This window comes from Vitis riparia, chromosome 1, assembly GCF_004353265.1.
Source record: "Vitis riparia cultivar Riparia Gloire de Montpellier isolate 1030 chromosome 1, EGFV_Vit.rip_1.0, whole genome shotgun sequence".
In the NCBI taxonomy this organism is placed as follows: Eukaryota; Viridiplantae; Streptophyta; class Magnoliopsida; order Vitales; family Vitaceae; genus Vitis; species Vitis riparia.
Genome location: NC_048431.1, coordinates 4,011,969 through 4,030,265, shown reverse-complemented (window position 1 = coordinate 4,030,265; position 18,297 = coordinate 4,011,969). Strand labels below are relative to the sequence as shown.

Genomic DNA, 18,297 nt, shown 5'->3' with positions numbered 1-18,297 from the left:
CAACTTTGAAACCATTTATAATGATCCACTTCCAATCATATAAATATTGTCAACTCTAAATTTAAATGAGTTCTGACAACTTTAAAACGCGTTTATAAAATTAAGAGGAGTCTATATTTATTTAACATCGGAGAATTTTCTTTCATATTCAATTTGAAATATTATAAACATCCCATATTTCCCCATTATGTCATGAATATATTTTTAGGTTTCATTATTTATACTCTAATCACATTTATTTATATCCTTGACTTCATTATCAATATCTTCGTTCAATGACTTAAATCTCAGTATATATATACTTATGTGTTAATATGTTTTATTTGATAGATACCGTTACAATGGCTCCCCATAGCTTTTAGCCTTTAGATATTTTCAAGACCTGATTAAGTTATTGAAATTTTAGATTAGAGTAAGGTACGATTTTTACACGATGTAATGCATGACTTGGGTCTCTTCCAGGAGTCCTCAAGCTTTAACGGCAAGCAAAATAACGGTTGGAATCGGAAGATGAATAGTTGAATATACAGGGCCAACTGCACCGGACACCATCATAATGTCAACCTTTTTTTCTCTCTCCATTCTACAGTTAATTTGTGGGTTGTGAGTGGGCGGAGGGAGAGACATGGAAGAGAGCGTGTTGGTGAAGAGCAAAGGTGGAGAGAAGAGGACGGAGGGTTTAAGATGGGTTTTGGTGTGTGAAGAAGTGAAGAGGTTGGGTTGCTTGGCTGCACCTATGGTTGCTGTGATCCAGTCACAGAACTCGTTACAAGCTATATATCTGTAATAATGGTCGGACACCTGGGTGAGCTTGCTCTCTCCAGCACCGCCATAGCCATCTCTCTCTCTGTGGCGTCACCGGCTTTTGTCATGCAGCAGAGCCGCCCTTTGCATCCACCAGATAGGCAATAGGCAGACAATTATATAGGATTTTGGTGCTTCACTTAACATATTAATTGATGTAATCATTCATCCTGAAAGATTCAGCACATGGAGGTACGAGGCATGGAAAGCTCATTGTACACCAGAAACAGACATCTAGAGTACTTAGAATTCATCATCCCAACCCATCATAATTCATTTAGCTTACAAACATATTTATCACAAAATTAATGAGTCTGGGAAATCTTTTCATTGTGTTTGATAAGAATCTTAACATGTCACTGTGTATAGAATAGTCCTGTCTAGGGTAGATTACTACTAACTGGATACCATTGCTGCTCACAGTGAGGAATGGCTAGTGCACTGGAGACTCTATGTGGACAAGCTTATGGAGCATAACAATATCAGAATCTGGGAACTTAAACTTACACTGCTGTTGTCACAAACATGTTTTCGGATATATCTTCAGTGACGATGAGGAAGTTGTGGATTATGTCACAAACATGGCTCCTTTGCTTTGTGGTTTAGTTATGAGATTAGTGGTTTAGTTTCCATCATGTTTTGGGACCAAAAGTTTTGTGGAATGGCGTTGGAATAGTTAAATTATTGAGTTGAATAGGCTTTAGTTTTGAGGATGTGAAATTCAAAGCCTCTTGATTCTATTCTTCATTTGAATTCAACTATTGCTCCTCCTATGGGAGTCAGGACACATACCAGCTGGAGTTGCTGGGCCTTGGCTCAGGTGTGAGAGGCAGTTCGACCCAGCCTTAGTCCAGGTATACATCCCTTGTCCAGCATATCTACAAGTTAAGTTATAACCAGCTTGGTAGAGTGAGAAAATATTGGGGACAAATTTGAGCTTGCTTGGTGGTGCAAATTTAAAAAGTTTACTATTTTTTAAAAGATTTTTTTAAAAAAATAAATTTTAGTTAAGTTTAATGTTTTTTTTTTTATAAAAAAAAAATAAAAATAAAATGAGATGTACATATTTTTTAAAATATAAAGAAAATATGAAAAAATAAAAAATATTTTTTAAAAATTTATAAAAAAGCAAATCAAGTAGAATATGGTCTTTTTCTTGTTTCATTCTATCTACCAACCACTATTTAAAATCTTCAACTATATATGATCTCTTTTAATTGTACTTATTTTTGTTAATTTCCTTTTAATTATGTGCATATAATGATATATGTGCCTTATTTACATATAAAAAATTAAACACTATTTATTTTTTTTAATTCATTTTAAATAAATATAAATAACCATTATTATAAGAGTAGGGAAGAGAGAATGCAAACATAAGATTTTATAGTGGTTCGGCGCAACCCAGCCTACATCCACTGTCCTCTAACTTCAATTCCGATCTTGAGGTTCCACTAATTCAAGGCTTCCAAACCAAACCTTCAAGCAATACAATTGGATTATGGTTCCAATTCACCCTCTTGGACTTTTGGCTCCAAGCACCCTTTACACTTCTCAAGAGATACCACACTCTTGATAAACTTTTTCTCAAAGGTTTACAAATAAATGATCTCACAAAAATCCTAGTACAATAACTTTAAACTCAAATGATACAAGAAAATTAGGATTGAAAGGTGCACTAAAGATATGCAAGTTTTAAAATAATGGTACACTAAAACACACTCTTCCAATGCTCAAATATAATTAAGAAAGGTTTGAGAAGGTTAAACTTTTTAAACAATGAAGATTGGAGTTTTTTTATAAAAGAGAAAAGCCAAATTAACCGTTTGGGGGTTCGATCGGTCGAACTAGGGGTCGACTGATTGACTAGCCGTCAGCATTTAATGCTTGGCAGGTGATCGTTGGACATTGACCGGACCTCAACCGGACCTTAACCGGTTGAGGTTCAACCTTGATCGGTTGAACAACCATTCTGAAATAAAGAGAGTTTTTTGCATCATCAACCAGTTGAGCTAGGGGTCTACCCGGGTATCGATTGGTTGAGCTGTGGGTCAACCCGGACCTTGATTGGTTGAGCTTGCGGTCGACCAGTTCCTCACCCGGTTCAACCGGTTGAGCCGTTTTTTGGCTCAACAAACAACTTTTTCAACTTAAAACCTTTTAAAATAAGTTTGAAAGACATTTAACCCAAAGTTTTAGTTGAAAACATGAAATCATCCAATTCTTAAAATATTTAAAACAAAATAACTCTCGAATGATTTTGGTGTATAAGTAAAGAATGTAATGCATGAAAATTCTAGTGCACCAATAACCTTACAAAGAGATCTTATGAAGCTTGGATCTTGAAAAACACTTCTCTTTGAGGTGGTCTTCTTTCTTCATGATTTCTCCTTAACTTGATTTGTCTCTGTGATTGCCACTTTGAAAATCATCTTGCATAATTATACTTGAAATATAATCATTAGTTTTAAACCTTGTTTTGTTATCATCAAAATCAAGATTATCCAAACCTTGGTTTCACATTTATTTTTCATGAGAAATAAATTAAATTTAATTGATATTATATAATTTGAATTTACATTTTTTTTACAAAATTGAAATATAAAATTATTTTAAAAATAAATAAAATTTATGTATCCAAAAGCATTTTTATTTTTTGGTATTTGAAAAGTGTTTTTAGAAATAACTTGTCAAGTAATCTTATCTTTTAAAAATATAAAAATATAATTTTCTTTTGTTTTTTGCAAATCGATATAGTAAAATCCAGACGATTTTGTATATATAAAATAAAGAGTAAATTATAAAAATTGCCTCATATTTTAATTAAGTTGAATATTTTGATAGTGATTTTATAAATTATTTTCGAAAAAAAAATTAGTTATATGATAAAATTTAGAAAACACTTTTAAAAATCTGAAAAATTACTAATAATATAAAATGTCACTTATAATATTTTTTAAATAAATACATTATAAGTGATTTTTAAAAAAATACGTTAAAAATATATTTAAATTAAAAATATTTTAAATAAAAATACTATCAAACACATTATTGATTTTATTTGTAAAATTGTTTCCATGCAATTTCAATATTCATCCTCAAATATCAAATGAACTCTTTCATCAACAAACCGACCCCAAAACATGATCAAAATTACATACTAACTACTAATAAGGAAGGAACAAACTTTTGTCACATATCAAAGAAAATAATTTATTTCATTGTTTCCACTTCATATGTTCGTCTCCTTTGTGATAATTTCTTAGTTTTAATATTAATTAAAAATTAAATTGAAATCAAAGTGATGATTTTTGAAGGACAATGCTAATATTATAAAATTTTTATTAAATATAAAAGAACTTTTCATATAAGATAAAACAAAGTCTTTACAAGATGTTATATTTTTCTAATTTATATATCTATATTTTAAGTCTTAAGTTTTTAAAACAAAATTAATCAAATAAATATAAAAACTTTTATAAAATTTAAAAATAAAAAAATAAAACAAAACTTCTACCAGACACAATGTTTTTCTAATTTTTTATGTATAAGTAATTTTCTTTTTTTTAAGCCATAAGTTTTTAAAATAGAATTAGTTTTCATCACGTATAAGTCATTTTCGCTTTAATAACCGTTTTACTCGGCGATTAGGACGATGCCACTTTTGTCCTTATCCGTAGTTTTACCTTTTGCCTTTAGATATTTTCATGATGTGATTAAATCAAGGTGCCGATTTTTTTTTTATGATGTAAAATAGTCGTATATTTATGACTTGAGGCTCTTCCAGGAGTGTAAAGCTTGAACGGCAAAGCAAAATTACGGTTGGAATGGGAAGATGAATGGTTTAATACAGAAGGAAAAAAAAACCGACTTTGAATAAATACCCCCACGACACCGTCAGAATTTCACCCTCAAGCACGTGCGCTCTCTCCCCTTTCACCCTTTATCGTTCCTCTCTCTCCATTCTACAGTTAATTTTTGGGTTGTGGGTTGTGGGTGGCCGGAGAGAGAGACATGGAAGAGAGCCTGTTGGTGAAGGGCAAAGGTGGAGAGAAAAGGGGGGAGGGTTTAAGATGGGTTTTGGTGGGTGAAGAAGTGAAGAGGTTGGGTTGCTTGGCTGCACCCATGGTTGCTGTGATTCTATCACAGTACTTGTTACAAGTTATATCTCTAATGATGGTTGGACACCTGGGTGAGCTTGCTCTCTCCAGCACCGCCATAGCCATCTCCCTCTCTGGCGTCACCGGCTTTAGTTTTCTCGTGAGTTGTATTACCTTTTTCTTTAATTGTGATTGCATGGATCTTTTCCTATCACATTTTGGTCATGTCCGTATCTTGGACATATCCATTAATGCTATCCTCACGACACCTTGCATGCGTTTTTTGAGGAAGACGGTGTCATACGAAAACATTCAGGAAAGTTATTTGGAAATACCTGAGCAAAAAATTCTTGGGAAGCAGGTGATTAATTTCTATTGTGAGTGAAAGACAAAGATTAGTATTATTGCATTAAACAAATTCCTTATTCAAATCTTGGGAAGCAAGTGAAAGTACTGAGTATTTTAGTATTTTCTCGGAAGCAATTGGTCAACTTAGAGACGATAGAGTAGTTAGCCATGGGTATTTGAAAGTTACCCTTTTGTCATGCAGCAGTGCCGCCCTTTGCATCCACCAGATAGCCAAATAGGTAGACATTAAATAGGATTTTGGTGCTTGACTTAACATAGTAATTGATATAATTATTCATCCTGAAAGATTCAGTACATGGAGCTACGAGCCATGGAAAGCTCATTGTACACCAGAAACGGACATATGGACTTGAATTCATTATCCCAACCCATCATAATTCATTAGCTTACAAATTTTTTTATCACAAAATAAGTCTGGGAAATCTTTTCATTGTGTTTGATGAGAATCTTAAACGTCCCTGTGTATAGAATGGTCCTGTCTAAGTGTCTATGGTAAATTACTACTAACTGGACTCCATTGTTGCTCGCAGTTGGGAATGGCTAGTGCACTGGAGACTCTATGTGGGCAAGCTTATGGAGCAGAACAATATCACAAGCTGGGAACTCAAACCTACACTGCTATTGTCTCCCTTTTCTTGGTTTGTCTTCCTCTAGCTGTCATATGGATCTACATGAGCAAACTGCTTACTTTTATAGGCCAGGACCCTGTAATTTCACATGAAGCCGGTCAAATCTCAATTTGGCTAGTTCCTGCACTCTTCGGTTATGCGACTCTTCAGGCCCTTGTTCGGTACTTACAAACCCAAAGCTTGATCATGCCTTTGCTCCTAACTTCATGCGCCATTCTTGGTTTCCATATACCTCTCTGTTGGGCTTTAGTATTCAAGTCTGGACTAGGTAGCCTTGGAGGGGCACTTGCAATTGGTATTTCATACTGGTTGAATGTAATTTTCCTTGGATTATACATTAAGTACTCTCCTGCTTGTGAGAAAACTCGTGTCCCGGTTTCAATGGAGGTACTTGGAGGAATCGGAGAGTTTTTCCGCTTCGCTATCCCGTCAGCTGTAATGATTTGGTAATTTCTCTCTAGGAATTTATGGGTATTCTTTTCAAATGTTTTTCGCTAATGGGGTTCTCATGCTGCGGATTGTAGTCTAGAGTGGTGGTCGTTTGAGCTGCTTATATTGCTGTCCGGACTTCTACCTAACCCAGAGCTTGAAGCCTCTGTTCTCTCTGTATGGTATGTTCTATATTCGCTTTTCAGTTTTAGATCTTTGAAGCCTTCAACTCCATTTCAACTTATAGATTTTGTCGATATCTCTGAACAGTCTCAACACCGTCTCAACTCTGTATGCAATACCACATGGACTGGGTTCGGCTGGAAGGTTCGATTGAACTCACTTTGATATTCTTGTAGACTTATGCATACTACTGAATGCTGTTACACAATGTAGTTAATTCTGCAAACCCCATTATCTTGATTTGATACAGCACAAGAGTTTCAAATGAATTAGGAGCTGGGAACCCGCAAAAGGCTCGTCTAGCTGTTCATGCAGCGGTATGTCTTGCAGTGACAGAGGCCATTGTCATAAGCACAACCCTCTTTGCCAGTCGGCGTGTTTTCGGTTATGTATTCAGCGAGGAAGAGGAAGTTGTGGATTATGTCACGAGCATAGCTCCTTTCCTTTGTCTGTCTGTTATCTTAGACAGCGTACAAGGGACTCTTTCTGGTGAAAACTTTTTCTTCCCTACCAGTCAACCCATTCCCTGTAATTCTAGCTAATGTTTCTTCAAATCAGGTGTTGTTAGGGGATGCGGGCGGCAGCGTATCGGGGCTTTTATTAACCTTGGGGCATTTTATCTCTGTGGCATCCCAGTAGCTGTCATATTGTCTTTCTTGGTACATCTACGAGGAAAAGGCCTCTGGGTTGGACTGCAAACTGGTTCCCTTCTACAAACAAGTCTGCTTTTGATCATAACTGGCCGCACAAATTGGGAAGAGCAGGTTTGCCCTTTATCTGTATATTTGTTTCTTTCCCTCTCCTCTTTCTTCATGGCAAAGTCTCATTTAAAGATTTATCCACAATTGGCCTAGAGATGTAATAATAGAACCTCAAATTTAACGTCTGAAACATGATAATTGGTTTAAGATTTTTGGGTGAACGTATGTTGCAGGCAACCAAGGCACGGCAGAGGATATTTGAGGGAACATCTTCAGTAGAAAACGGAGTACTAATGTGAATGGGCGGGCAGAAAGCAGTGATGGCCTAGTTGTATTTATGTGAAGGATGCAAGCTAGGAATATTGCCTGAAGTTATGAGAATAGTCATTTGCGTTTGAATATGTTAAATTATTGAGTTCAATAGGCTTTAGCTTTGAGGATGTGATATCATGAGAACTGTTCATCAATACATGGCTGGCATTGCAGTGCAATCAAGAGCAGTGATGGAGAAATACAAAGCCTTCTGATTCTATTCTTCATTTGAATTCAACTATTGCTGACTCTGGGAGTTGGGGACAGATACCATATATCTTGATGAAAATGTTATTTTCCCCATTTTATAATATATAAATAAATAGTATTATTTTAATAAAAAATTTAATTTATGATTTTATTATAATATTAGCAGTCATATTTTACTAAATTACCTGTATAAATTAAGCAATTTTCAAATAAACTCTCGTGTCAAACATTTTTTTTTTTGGAAATTAATGAGAAAAAGAAAAAAAAAAAAAAACCACTCTTCTGAGAACACGGTTTTGGACCGCGAACCAAACTGAACCTTTGTTATTTTGGGGCATGCGCTGTTGTTTACAAAAAACGACGTCGTTCTCTAATTTCATCTGGTAGAGGGTTGCCCTGGCAGCAGTGTCTTCAACAACTTCAAAAGCCCAAACCCCAGAGGTAGAGATAGACAGAGAGACGATGAGTAGAGCCAAGAGAGAGCAGCTGAGTCGAACTCTGAATTCCCACCTCAACAACATCCACGAGACCTTCCAGGTCCTCACTACCCTTTTCTCAATTTCGTGTGTATGTGTGATTCTATGCGGGGTTCTATGGGGGACTATATGATGTGAATTACTATTTTTTATGCGTATAGGTTTTGGATCAAACATCTTCACTTCCTCTTGACAAAGTCAGTTGGGATGACGTTATACAGATGGGAGAGCAAGTCTACAAACAAGCTACTATTGGTATTCTATCTTCGTTCTCCCTCCCTTTTTCTATGCAATTTCTACGGATTTTAGTTTCAAACTTTGCTTTTCTATCTGGTTATATGACTTTAGCGTGATGGGTGCTTGTGAATTTTAATCAGGTTTGTGGATTCTTGTTTGATTTGATCAGTTTATACTTGAGTGCATGTTATTTGAATTTAACTGCTACTCTTTGTGACGTTACTCTGTGGACCGATTTAGTGTGGGACATGGTTGAAAATGGTGAAATATTGGTTGTTCTTTGGTTTTGAAATGAAAGGGATAAGCAAATCCTGGGTGTGTAGCATTGATCTTCTTTGGATGCACTGCTACTTTGGGGGTTGTGTGGTGTTAGGCAAATTGCTAAACTTTCTTCTTTACAGGAGTTTGTAAGATAATGGCTTCATTTATGAAGTGTATTCCAGGCCATCTCTGTATGTAACCTTAATTTACCCTTAGTTCATATGAGGAAGAATTGGGATTCAAGGAAACATGGGAAACTGGGGAGAATGTAGCCCCTTGGATAGAAAGAGGATTCCAGGGAGTGGTATTCTCCATTGACAGTCTTTTACACTCTAGGTGTAGCAACTCATGCTAAAGGAACATGGTTTACCAAGCGCTATAGGGATGGCAATGACATGGACCACCCCTCTCCTAATCCTGCCCTAAAGTGGAAATCTGATCCCATTCCTGGTTCAAACCTGAGATGGGCCATGCAAGGGATTTCCATCCCCATTGGCAAATATTGAAGTGGATCTGCCCTCTCCCCATTCATCCCAATTATTCATCCATTTCCAAACTTGAAATTGCAAGACAGCAGCAAGAACAAACAAAAATGCCCATGAAAAGGAACTTTCAACCAAAAACAACTAATATTCAATTTTTTTTGATATTTTGAATTCTTGTTAATAACATTACAGCAACTCTAGGTTTAGGGGTTTTCTTTCCCTAATTTTTCTTGACAACGAAACAACAGATTAGAGGTATTTGGAAACTAATCTTTTGAATTATGTGCATGTAGACAGAGGAACTGGAAGATCATACCTTGGCATAGATAGGAATGGCAACCAAGCAGGATGCACAGTAGTGAGCCACTGTTGTGGATTGGCAAGGAATGACAACAAAACACTGGGGCATGATAATACTTCTTACTAAGTTTGAGAAGAAATTCCAAGCCATCCCAAAAGAAGAGATGCCTGAGATTCTTCAAGGCAATTGCTCTCCCAACAGTAGCATTAAGACTGCTTCTCCCAACAGTAAGAGGGTCTCTCCCCCTTACTATAATTTTGGATTGTCCCCTAGATGAAGGAGTGGCTGGAAGTTGATACTGCAATCCACCCCATCATTTCCTTCTCTCATTCTCCAGCATTAAATATCGATGTACCCATGAAGTTCAGATGAAATTATTTGAAATATTAGGCAAGTACGTTGTTTAGTTGTATGTCATGTTGAGATTGTCTTCTGTACCTAAGTGAATGTGGCCATCGAAGACTGGTGGGTGGGGTAGGGTAGCCCTCAATAAAGAAGAAATGAAGGGAGGAGGATGAGGATTCAGGGGTAAGGCTGTGGTGGTGGGTAACTAGTAGTTTATATGAATGGCAAATTTGAAATAAATTAAACTCTTAAGGGTAACATTGTAAGATGCTATAGTATTTGGGGTAGGGCAGGACAGAACCCAGGCCCACAAGGAACCAGTCCCGGGTTTTTGAAAATTTTCCCAAACAGCCCCTACCCCATATATATGTTACTCAAACATGCTTGATTAGGGGCAGGGCAGGGGTCTCTCCTGCTTATAAAATCTTTTGGTCTTGAAATGACTTCTGGTTTACTGGAAGAATTTTCATGCTGATGTGATAGAGTTCATTCTACTTGTAGTGGGTTACATCAAGAATAAAATGGTCGTATCAATTGAATGTAGTGACATAATGAGCTTATTTACATGCTTGGAGCTAATCCCCTTTTGCTTTTTAACTTTTAGCATGACTTACTAGGTTACCAATTATGTGGATTTGGAAGGAGTTGGGATTAGTTTGCTTGTTGGCCAAATCCTCATGGGGCCTTGTAGAGTAATTGTGTTAAAAAGTTTAAGGTTATCTTGCTTGGAGTTGAAGTGTGGTTAGCTAGTTAAGTCAGTATACAAGCTGGAGAATCCTTGTACTTTTGCAAAACCAAATTTTCCAAGCTTGGGTCTTTCCTGGTAAGGGCTGAATGGGCTTTCAATTTTCCTAAAATATGCTTTTGTAGATTGATCTCCATTCAGAATCATAACTTACCTGATTGGGCTCTTTTCACCCTAATGAAGATATTATTTCCCTGTTTTAGCTCATGATGTGTTACTCATATAAACATCATGAATAATTTGCAGCACTAACCACAACCATGGCGACATAGGTGGTTTTCTGGTGAAATACTTTTGGATATCTATACCCCAAAGTGTCCAAACACAAAGGACTTTAGAACAATGAACAAATAGTCCATGACCACAAGTGAAATTGTGGTATGCTAATTTGAAAAACTATTTGTTGGTATGCAATAGCACAGCACTCCAGATGCAAACTAGGTAAATTATGCTCTAAATGACCCTACTTATTGCTATCTGACACACTTGTTTGCTCGATATTAAACACTGGTTTCCAATTTATTTATCTATTTTAATACTATTTCCATGTTTAAGCGGAATTGATATCTAACATTTCAAGTCAACAATATCATGTCAAGTATAACACTTGAGACTTTTTTGATATTTCTTCTTTGCTTATCTGCCTTTCATATCCAGGAATTAACTTTGTCCTTAATTGGCTATGCAGTTGGAATGCTTTGGACCGGGGAAGCACCTGAAGTTTCAGCACTGGAAGGGAATATGGAAGCATACTTCAATATGCTACAGGGTTTCCTTTTTCTCTCCCATGGAAGTACAGTGGGTGCAGGACCTACTCTTTCTTCCAGTATTCATGCATCGGTGAAGCAAGTTGTGGATTCTAGTTTTCGGTTATTGAAAGAGTCCGTCTCTTCCTACGGTAATCTCTCTCTCCCTGTCTCCAAGATTTAGAAATAAAATAAAATTCAGACCTTTCTTAAAGTGTCAAATTTTTTTTTTTGCAGTTAACATAATATTTTTTACAGTAACATCCCATTGTCAACTGTAAAATGAACTGTCACTTTGCCTTCTAGTTTAATATTACTATCATGAAGAAATGTTTTCCTTGTCCTTTTGCACTTGGAACCTCTCTACTTGAAAAGAATTACAAACTATTGAACTAAACCTATACTTTGTGGAAGCAAATTGCACCATCTTCCATAAGGTAGGAGGGTTTCTGTTAATTTGTATGTGAAGTTGTTTTCGTAATGGAGGCATTTTGTAAATTGCCTCATTCATCTTATATTTTATCCATCATTTCATTAATAATAGCATATCATCATGAATATCATGATGCATGCCAACCTAAACAAATGATTTTCTTGGCATTTTTTCTGTCAAAATAAATGCAGCTTTAATTTCTGTTTAAATGAATGCGTCGCAGGATCCCGCAACAGAGACCAGAAACTCTCAATCCCACAGTTAGTGGGTGCGGTTTGGGAGGCCTGTTCTGCTCTTAAGAAGACTCCTGCCACAAATATCACAGCCATTGGACGAACAATGACACAGGTTGCAGTTTCCATGAAGGATGTCCTTCGCGAGATGAAGGAGCTGAAGCCAGCTTCCTCAGACCCAACTGATGAAACTTCTGATGAGGCTTCCAACAAAGCAGAAAGCATACCTGAAAATGATGATAATTCAAGTGAAGGTGATCTTGGCAATGACCTGTCGCCTGAGGAAATGAAAATTGCAGTATCAGTGATATCAGTTGTCACTGAAATTCTTGCAGTCATAAAGGAGCTTATCCGCTGCATTACAGGCTTGGTTAAACAGGAAGATGCAAACAAGAGTAGTAATTTTGTGGATTCGTTGGAGAAGTTATTGAAGCTCTGCCAAGGAATTGGTGTACAGGTTGATGAGCTCGGTGCTTGTCTTTACCCCCCACAAGAGATTCCTGCCATGAAGGCCGCCACAGAGAAAATATCTGGCAGTGTCGATGAAATACAAGCAGAGATAGAAAATCTTGGAGGCACCACAGAAACCTTCATTCAGGCATGCAATGTTTTGAGGAGCTCTCTGGGACAGCTAAATTCCCTAGTGGGTGATTCCAGTACTGCTGATCTTGTACCTGAAATGCAGAATCTTGCTGTGACAAGTTAAAGAGAGAGAGGGAGAGGGAGAGAGATGAAGAAAGAGAATGAGAAAGAGAGAGAGAGAGATTACTTTATTGTTTGATATTTTGATTTACTTAATTCAACTCAGCAAAGTTAAGCCCTTTTTACTCTGAAAGATAATCTGGATAAAAGCCAAATTGTTTGGTTTCTTATACTTGTTTTACTTAAACTTTTGGACAATGATCATATACCTCACTGTTGCCATGAATCCCAAGAACTGAACATTGAAATGGTGGTAGCATTCCACCTCGTTTGGTATTTTGGTCAAGAGACACTTTTTACTTTGGAAGGCAATACGAATAAAAGCCAAAATGTTTTCTTTCTGCAGTAATTTTTTTTTTTTTCGTAATGATCTTTCTGACAATAATCATATCTGTCATTAATTCTGTGGGTTTCGAAAACTAAGAAATAAGTTTCACACCCTTTTTATTGCACATGGACAAATAATCTGCTACAAAAATTAACTACAATAAACTATAAGATTGAAACGAGATAAAGAATCCTCCTTCCATTCTGTGCTCATATCATTTTATGGTACATCCTTTTGGGATTTACATATGTCATACATTGCATAAAACTGGCCAAGCACAAATCCATGTATTGATGCAAGCCAACAGAAACCAGTCACCGCCCCATAAGCTTTACCATCCATGCCCCACCCAAGTAGAGACCCAAAAGGGGCCCTGCCAGAAGCACCTGAGTTAGAGGATCAGTTGATGGAGTAAGAACTGCAGCAGCCACAACAGCACCAACCACGACATATCTCCAAATTGACAGCATTTGATCTCCTGACACTACACCAACTTGTCCCAGTAGAAGTTGTATGACTGGAACCTATTGGAAAGTAACAAGAACCATTAAGACAGTTATTGTGGAGAATTGCAGAGGGTGAACAAAGGCTATTTTTATTTCTTTACTTCTATACAAAATGTTTAATTGCTATTAGTATATGTAAGCCATATTGGAATAGAGACAATTTTTGGTTCTAGAGCATTTGAATAGTTTGAAATGTGCATTGAAGTCATCATTAAGATCTCCAAAATTATCTCACACAGAGATGAGGGCACTCATTTAACTTACTAAATGATCTTAAAACTGAGTGCTAAGAAGCCTATATCAACAAACTAAACTCAATATAAATGGTAATAAAAAAAGAATAAGTTTTTCAATGAATGGGTTCGGTAATTGTTTAGTTAGAGCTAGTATTGAATGTCTAAAAAATTATTAAACTGAAACCTGAACAAGAATAAGGTCAATGATTTAAATTCATATAAATATCAATATTGCAAATCTAAACAGCAAATATAAGTGACACCCCTGTGGACAGAAAGGATGAAATAAAGATATCTTACCTGAAAAGACAAACCAGTGCTGAACATGAGCACAAAGACAAACTCAAAGTATTGATCAATAGACCACAAAGATTCCACAGCTCCTTCTGCGTAATTAACAAAGAAATTCAAGGCTGCCGGGGTGAGAATCGAGTAGGAGAAGATGATACCAGCGTAGAAAAGTACTGAGGACCCTAACACAATTGGCCCCAGAAACATTCTCTCTGCCTTTGTTAAACCTGGAAGAACAAAAGCTATAATTTCATATAAGATGATGGGGCTCCCCAACAGAAGACCACAGTATCCTGATACCTGCAGCACAAGTTAACATATCCAATTAAAATCAAACAAAAAAGGAAAGAAAACTAGAGAGCTCAAGATTGGAGTTGATTTCCTGAAAATTTTGCTGATAATGGGAGTCAAATTGTCAACTTGTGATATTCATTTGTCATTTATGTGAAAGTTGTAGAAAGGAGACATTCTTCAGCAATAAATGGATTTTGATCTTAACATATATTTAAGAAGTGTTTGAAAAATCCAAAAATTAATTCTACAGACCAGAGAACTCTTAAGTCAAGACTTTGTGGACTTCCACAACAAACAGAATTTACTGAGAAGTGGATAGTTCATCATCATGATTTCGAGAGAAAGTGATAAACGAACGTTTTTCTAATAGTTTATATATCAACTGTTTGGGAAAGAATATGAAAATCAACCAGACCAGGATTGGGAAAGAATGTTCACCCATGGGAATAATAGCAACTTTTCTGCCAATCAAGTTGCAGCATGACCCACAAGGGAAAACAAAGAGCAAGGGAAATATAAACTAGTTCCAAGATTCCCTGTGCAGTTGTTTTGAATCATAGCTTCTTCTGGAGCACCCCAATCCATTTGAGGATTGGCTAGTTAGGGCTGTTTTCAGAAACTTAAGAAAGAGAATATCTGTAGGCTATTTTAGTCAAAACAAGTGGCTGGCTCCAATCCTTTTGATATGTAAGTAATTCCTTTTGGCACTGACAAAAATGAATTGTGTGATCTCTAAGATAGGAGAGGCATTTCATGCATTCTACCTTCAAAGTTGTAAAGAAAAACTCTCCAGGAGCCAGTTGCAGAAATCGAACACCCTGTTCTTTAACAGGAGCTTCAAGAATCATAACCAGTTCTTTTGAAAATGCAAAAGATCCCAACATGGCAGCTCCAACTGCCAAAACTGACACAAATATTCTCTGACGTAGCTCCTCTAGATGATCAAATATGGACATTTCTTTATCATCTGGCAGGAGCTCTTTACTGGGATAAAGAAAATCATAAAGACCATTTTCCTTTTTATCTTGGTCAACGTTTTGCAGTGTATCTTCACCTGAGTCCTCAGCCACTTCCACATAACACCAATAATAAAGACAATGTCAGATTCTGACTAGAGACATGACAGCATTCTTTTCATTAAAAAAATGCTAAATTGAAGAGATTTAAAACTAGATGAGAAATAGACTAATAAAATAATCAAGATACTCTAACAACTAAACAAACAAAATGTTTCCTTGATTATACAAAAAAATCCAAGGATGTAAAATTACTATACCAATAAAACAATGAGAAATCATGTCACCACTAATATCTAACTGGATTGCTTATGTTCCCAATAGAGCCAGCTGAATGTTGCTAAGGCTTGACCCTGAATTGTACATCCAAAAATTATGTAAACCAAAAATGGCTGATTACACAGACAACACTGAGGTGAGTGCATCAAAGGGTGTTCCAGCCTAAACCTTTTTTAGAAAAAGGATTACTTTTAAAATGCAGCAGGGCTGGATGAAAGACACAAGCAGGCCAGATTATGGGCCTGTTGTGGCTCAAAGTTATATCTAATCACAAATTTTCTTTAAGTAGATGACTGCACCAGATCATGGCCAGTGTCCCAAGCGTGAAGAAATCATGGCTTGGGATACTCAGTTGAGAACTTCAAGCCCTCTTTACTTTTTTTCTGATGTAGAATGGGGAGTTTCAAAAGTATCAGCAGTTCATTAAGCAAAACAATGTGTCTAGTATAAGAAAAACATGAAGTAATGTTCATTGTTTATAAACAGCGTCAGAACCATTTCCCCGTTCAGTAAGATAATGGAGATTTGAACCAATAAAACAGCATCCCTCACCTCACCTTTTGTTTTGAAGTTGTTTTGCACCCTCTCCCCGTTTAGCAGTAGGCACCAAAGGCCCAAATAATAAGACATCTCAGGTGTAATCAAAGTTAAAATATAAAGATGCATATCGATGCAGGAATTAACAAAATCGTAGCCCACCACCAACAATGTGTAACAAGGCAGAGGAACATGTCCCCAACTAACACTGGCACATTGCCATTCCTGGATCTATTCAAGTTTCATAGGACCCTAACACCCCACCCTCATACATCTTCAACAGCAGCATAAGGACTGGTTTTTTTCCCTGATGAGCTGCCTCTGAAGCAGCCTAAAATATGTTTTTTCATCCCCTTCTTCAATCCTTATCTGTGCTGTCATAGAAAGTGAGAATCTACAAAGCCAGCTCATCCTCTATAAACTTACAGTTCTTCTTCACCACTGATAGTAACCAATTGCCCCTTTCGAGTTCCTAAGTGCTTTGACCGAACCCTACAAATTCGACACATAAGACAAGAGTTTGCCATGCCATTAAGTTCACTGATGGGTTTCTTCGGAAATACAAACCTTGAAAATCGAGAAGAGAAAGATATCTGAGTAGGAATTTGTGGATCCCGAAAAAACCTTTATGCGATACAGTCTGGGAGATTCTATAAGCTCTAAGAGATATTGCGTCTATTTACTTTAAGGCCTATAGGATAAGATGTTCACACTCACTTTGAAGTGAATAGGCTTGCCCTTTCTGCATATGCTTAACTGGGCTATAAAGGAAGGTAACAAAATAAGAAAAGCCTTAGGCCTCCAACTGTAATTGGCATAGACCGATCGTATGCCTCAATAACTTTTTTCATGATAACACTCCTGTAGAAACTGAAAACATTGTCATGGGCACCAACAACAACACAGTACTGCTAGCCACTACCACCAGTGCTATCACCACCTCACCTCCATCCTTAGGACCCCCAAACACTGTCACCACACCACTCCACCGCCAATTGTTTATGGCCCCTAATATTGACAGCAGACAAGCAATATTTCCACCTGGGTGGTTTTTTTTTCTTTGTTCCGACATAAGAACATCAAAGAACTACTACTAATAGAAACAAGGCAACTCGTTAATCCACTTGCCCCAAAATAAACTGAGCTACAGCTTATTAGCGTGCTTGATTTACTTCATTACATGAAAATAATACAAAGTTTATCCAATTATAATTATATTTCAGAAACCGCAGAGGAATACAGTCAGCAAATCAGAATGAGTAAATTCACAATACATGTTTCAGACACCAAATTCCCCACGGAATAAAAAAAAAATTATAAATTGAAATACAAAATTTGCACCAAAAATGCCACTAATAACCCCTTGGTTTCATCCAACAGTAAGATTTGAAAGCAGTAGAAACTAGAAAACACACAACCCAGTTCAGCCTAAAAAAAATATATTATAAAATAATCACCAAAAAAAAAACCCGATCGGAGGTTTTCCCATTTAGAATTTATTCAGAAACGGAAGCAAATTAGATGCGTTGTTACCAGGCCTCTCCTCAACAACTGACCCAACACCGCCACCCAGTTGCTGCTGCTTATCCCTCGCATCATCTTCAACGGCAGAACAAACAAGCGTGCTGAAATTTCTAAGGCGGAGCCTCTGAGATGGCCCAAAGCCTGGTGCTCTCCTGCGGTGGATTTGCAGGGGAGGTTTGTGGTGTCTGATAGGGTGGAGCTGATTAAAAAAACAGCAGTTGTTGATGCGAAGAAGAGAGAAGAGACCACTGGTGCTTCCCATCTCTACTGGGGAGGGGATACTGGATTTCTGGGTGGTAATACTAAATATCAAACGACATCAGCTGGACGATTGGCTCTAAACTCCCTCGGCCGCCGATATTTGGAAAGGACGGGGTTGTATCACCCCTGTTTGGCTTCTGGCTTGCTTCTAAACCTCTCGCGGATAAGGATTTCCTTCCCAACGAATAATGGCATAGTCGTTTAAAAAATAAAAGAATACACCAAGCGATTACACAGTAAATCCAAGCAAAGCCAACGACAGTTAAATTTACCGCTCCATTTAAATGAAGTGGCATACTCGTTAATACTGAAACAGTGAAGGAT

The 18,297-nt window shown here is 37.0% G+C and overlaps 3 protein-coding genes across 3 annotated transcripts; 2 read left to right on the top strand and 1 right to left on the bottom strand.

Annotated features, from left to right (window-relative positions):
* Positions 1–4,648: 4,648 nt before the first annotated feature.
* On the top strand, positions 4,649–7,750 carry LOC117923282 (protein DETOXIFICATION 12-like). Its single transcript, XM_034841510.1, has 7 exons — positions 4,649–5,064; positions 5,804–6,348; positions 6,427–6,513; positions 6,602–6,658; positions 6,765–7,003; positions 7,073–7,278; positions 7,449–7,750. Exons 1-7 carry the CDS (start codon positions 4,819–4,821, stop codon positions 7,512–7,514), a joined length of 1,446 nt encoding a protein of 481 aa, XP_034697401.1. The 5' UTR covers positions 4,649–4,818; the 3' UTR covers positions 7,515–7,750.
* Positions 7,751–8,115: 365 nt separating this feature from the next.
* Positions 8,116–12,927, top strand: LOC117912972. The gene is made up of 4 exons (XM_034827801.1): positions 8,116–8,274; positions 8,375–8,468; positions 11,276–11,485; positions 11,990–12,927. Exons 1-4 carry the CDS (start codon positions 8,200–8,202, stop codon positions 12,703–12,705), a joined length of 1,095 nt encoding a protein of 364 aa, XP_034683692.1. The 5' UTR covers positions 8,116–8,199; the 3' UTR covers positions 12,706–12,927.
* A 194-nt stretch (positions 12,928–13,121) lies between these two features.
* LOC117912981 (sec-independent protein translocase protein TATC, chloroplastic) lies at positions 13,122–18,104 on the bottom strand. Its single transcript, XM_034827814.1, has 4 exons — positions 17,722–18,104; positions 15,121–15,425; positions 14,072–14,362; positions 13,122–13,553 (listed from the first exon to the last, which is right to left on the bottom strand). The coding sequence occupies exons 1-4, from the start codon at positions 17,972–17,974 to the stop codon at positions 13,344–13,346; spliced, it is 1,059 nt and encodes a 352-aa protein (XP_034683705.1). The 5' UTR covers positions 17,975–18,104; the 3' UTR covers positions 13,122–13,343.
* Positions 18,105–18,297: the final 193 nt, after the last annotated feature.

Coding starts and splice junctions, on each gene's coding strand:
- LOC117923282 (XM_034841510.1), top strand. CDS start 4,819: ATGGAAGAGAGCCTGTTGGTGAAGGGCAAAGGTGGAGAGAAAAGGGGG. Junction 6,349..6,426: donor CCGTCAGCTGTAATGATTTG/GTAATTTCTCTC, acceptor TGCGGATTGTAG/TCTAGAGTGGTGGTCGTTTG. Junction 6,659..6,764: donor GGACTGGGTTCGGCTGGAAG/GTTCGATTGAAC, acceptor GATTTGATACAG/CACAAGAGTTTCAAATGAAT.
- LOC117912972 (XM_034827801.1), top strand. CDS start 8,200: ATGAGTAGAGCCAAGAGAGAGCAGCTGAGTCGAACTCTGAATTCCCAC. Junction 8,469..11,275: donor CTACAAACAAGCTACTATTG/GTATTCTATCTT, acceptor TTGGCTATGCAG/TTGGAATGCTTTGGACCGGG. Junction 11,486..11,989: donor AGAGTCCGTCTCTTCCTACG/GTAATCTCTCTC, acceptor AATGCGTCGCAG/GATCCCGCAACAGAGACCAG.
- LOC117912981 (XM_034827814.1), bottom strand. CDS start 17,974: ATGGGAAGCACCAGTGGTCTCTTCTCTCTTCTTCGCATCAACAACTGC. Junction 14,363..15,120: donor TTTTCTTTACAACTTTGAAG/GTAGAATGCATG, acceptor CTTGTGCTGCAG/GTATCAGGATACTGTGGTCT. Junction 13,554..14,071: donor GCACTGGTTTGTCTTTTCAG/GTAAGATATCTT, acceptor ACTTTCCAATAG/GTTCCAGTCATACAACTTCT.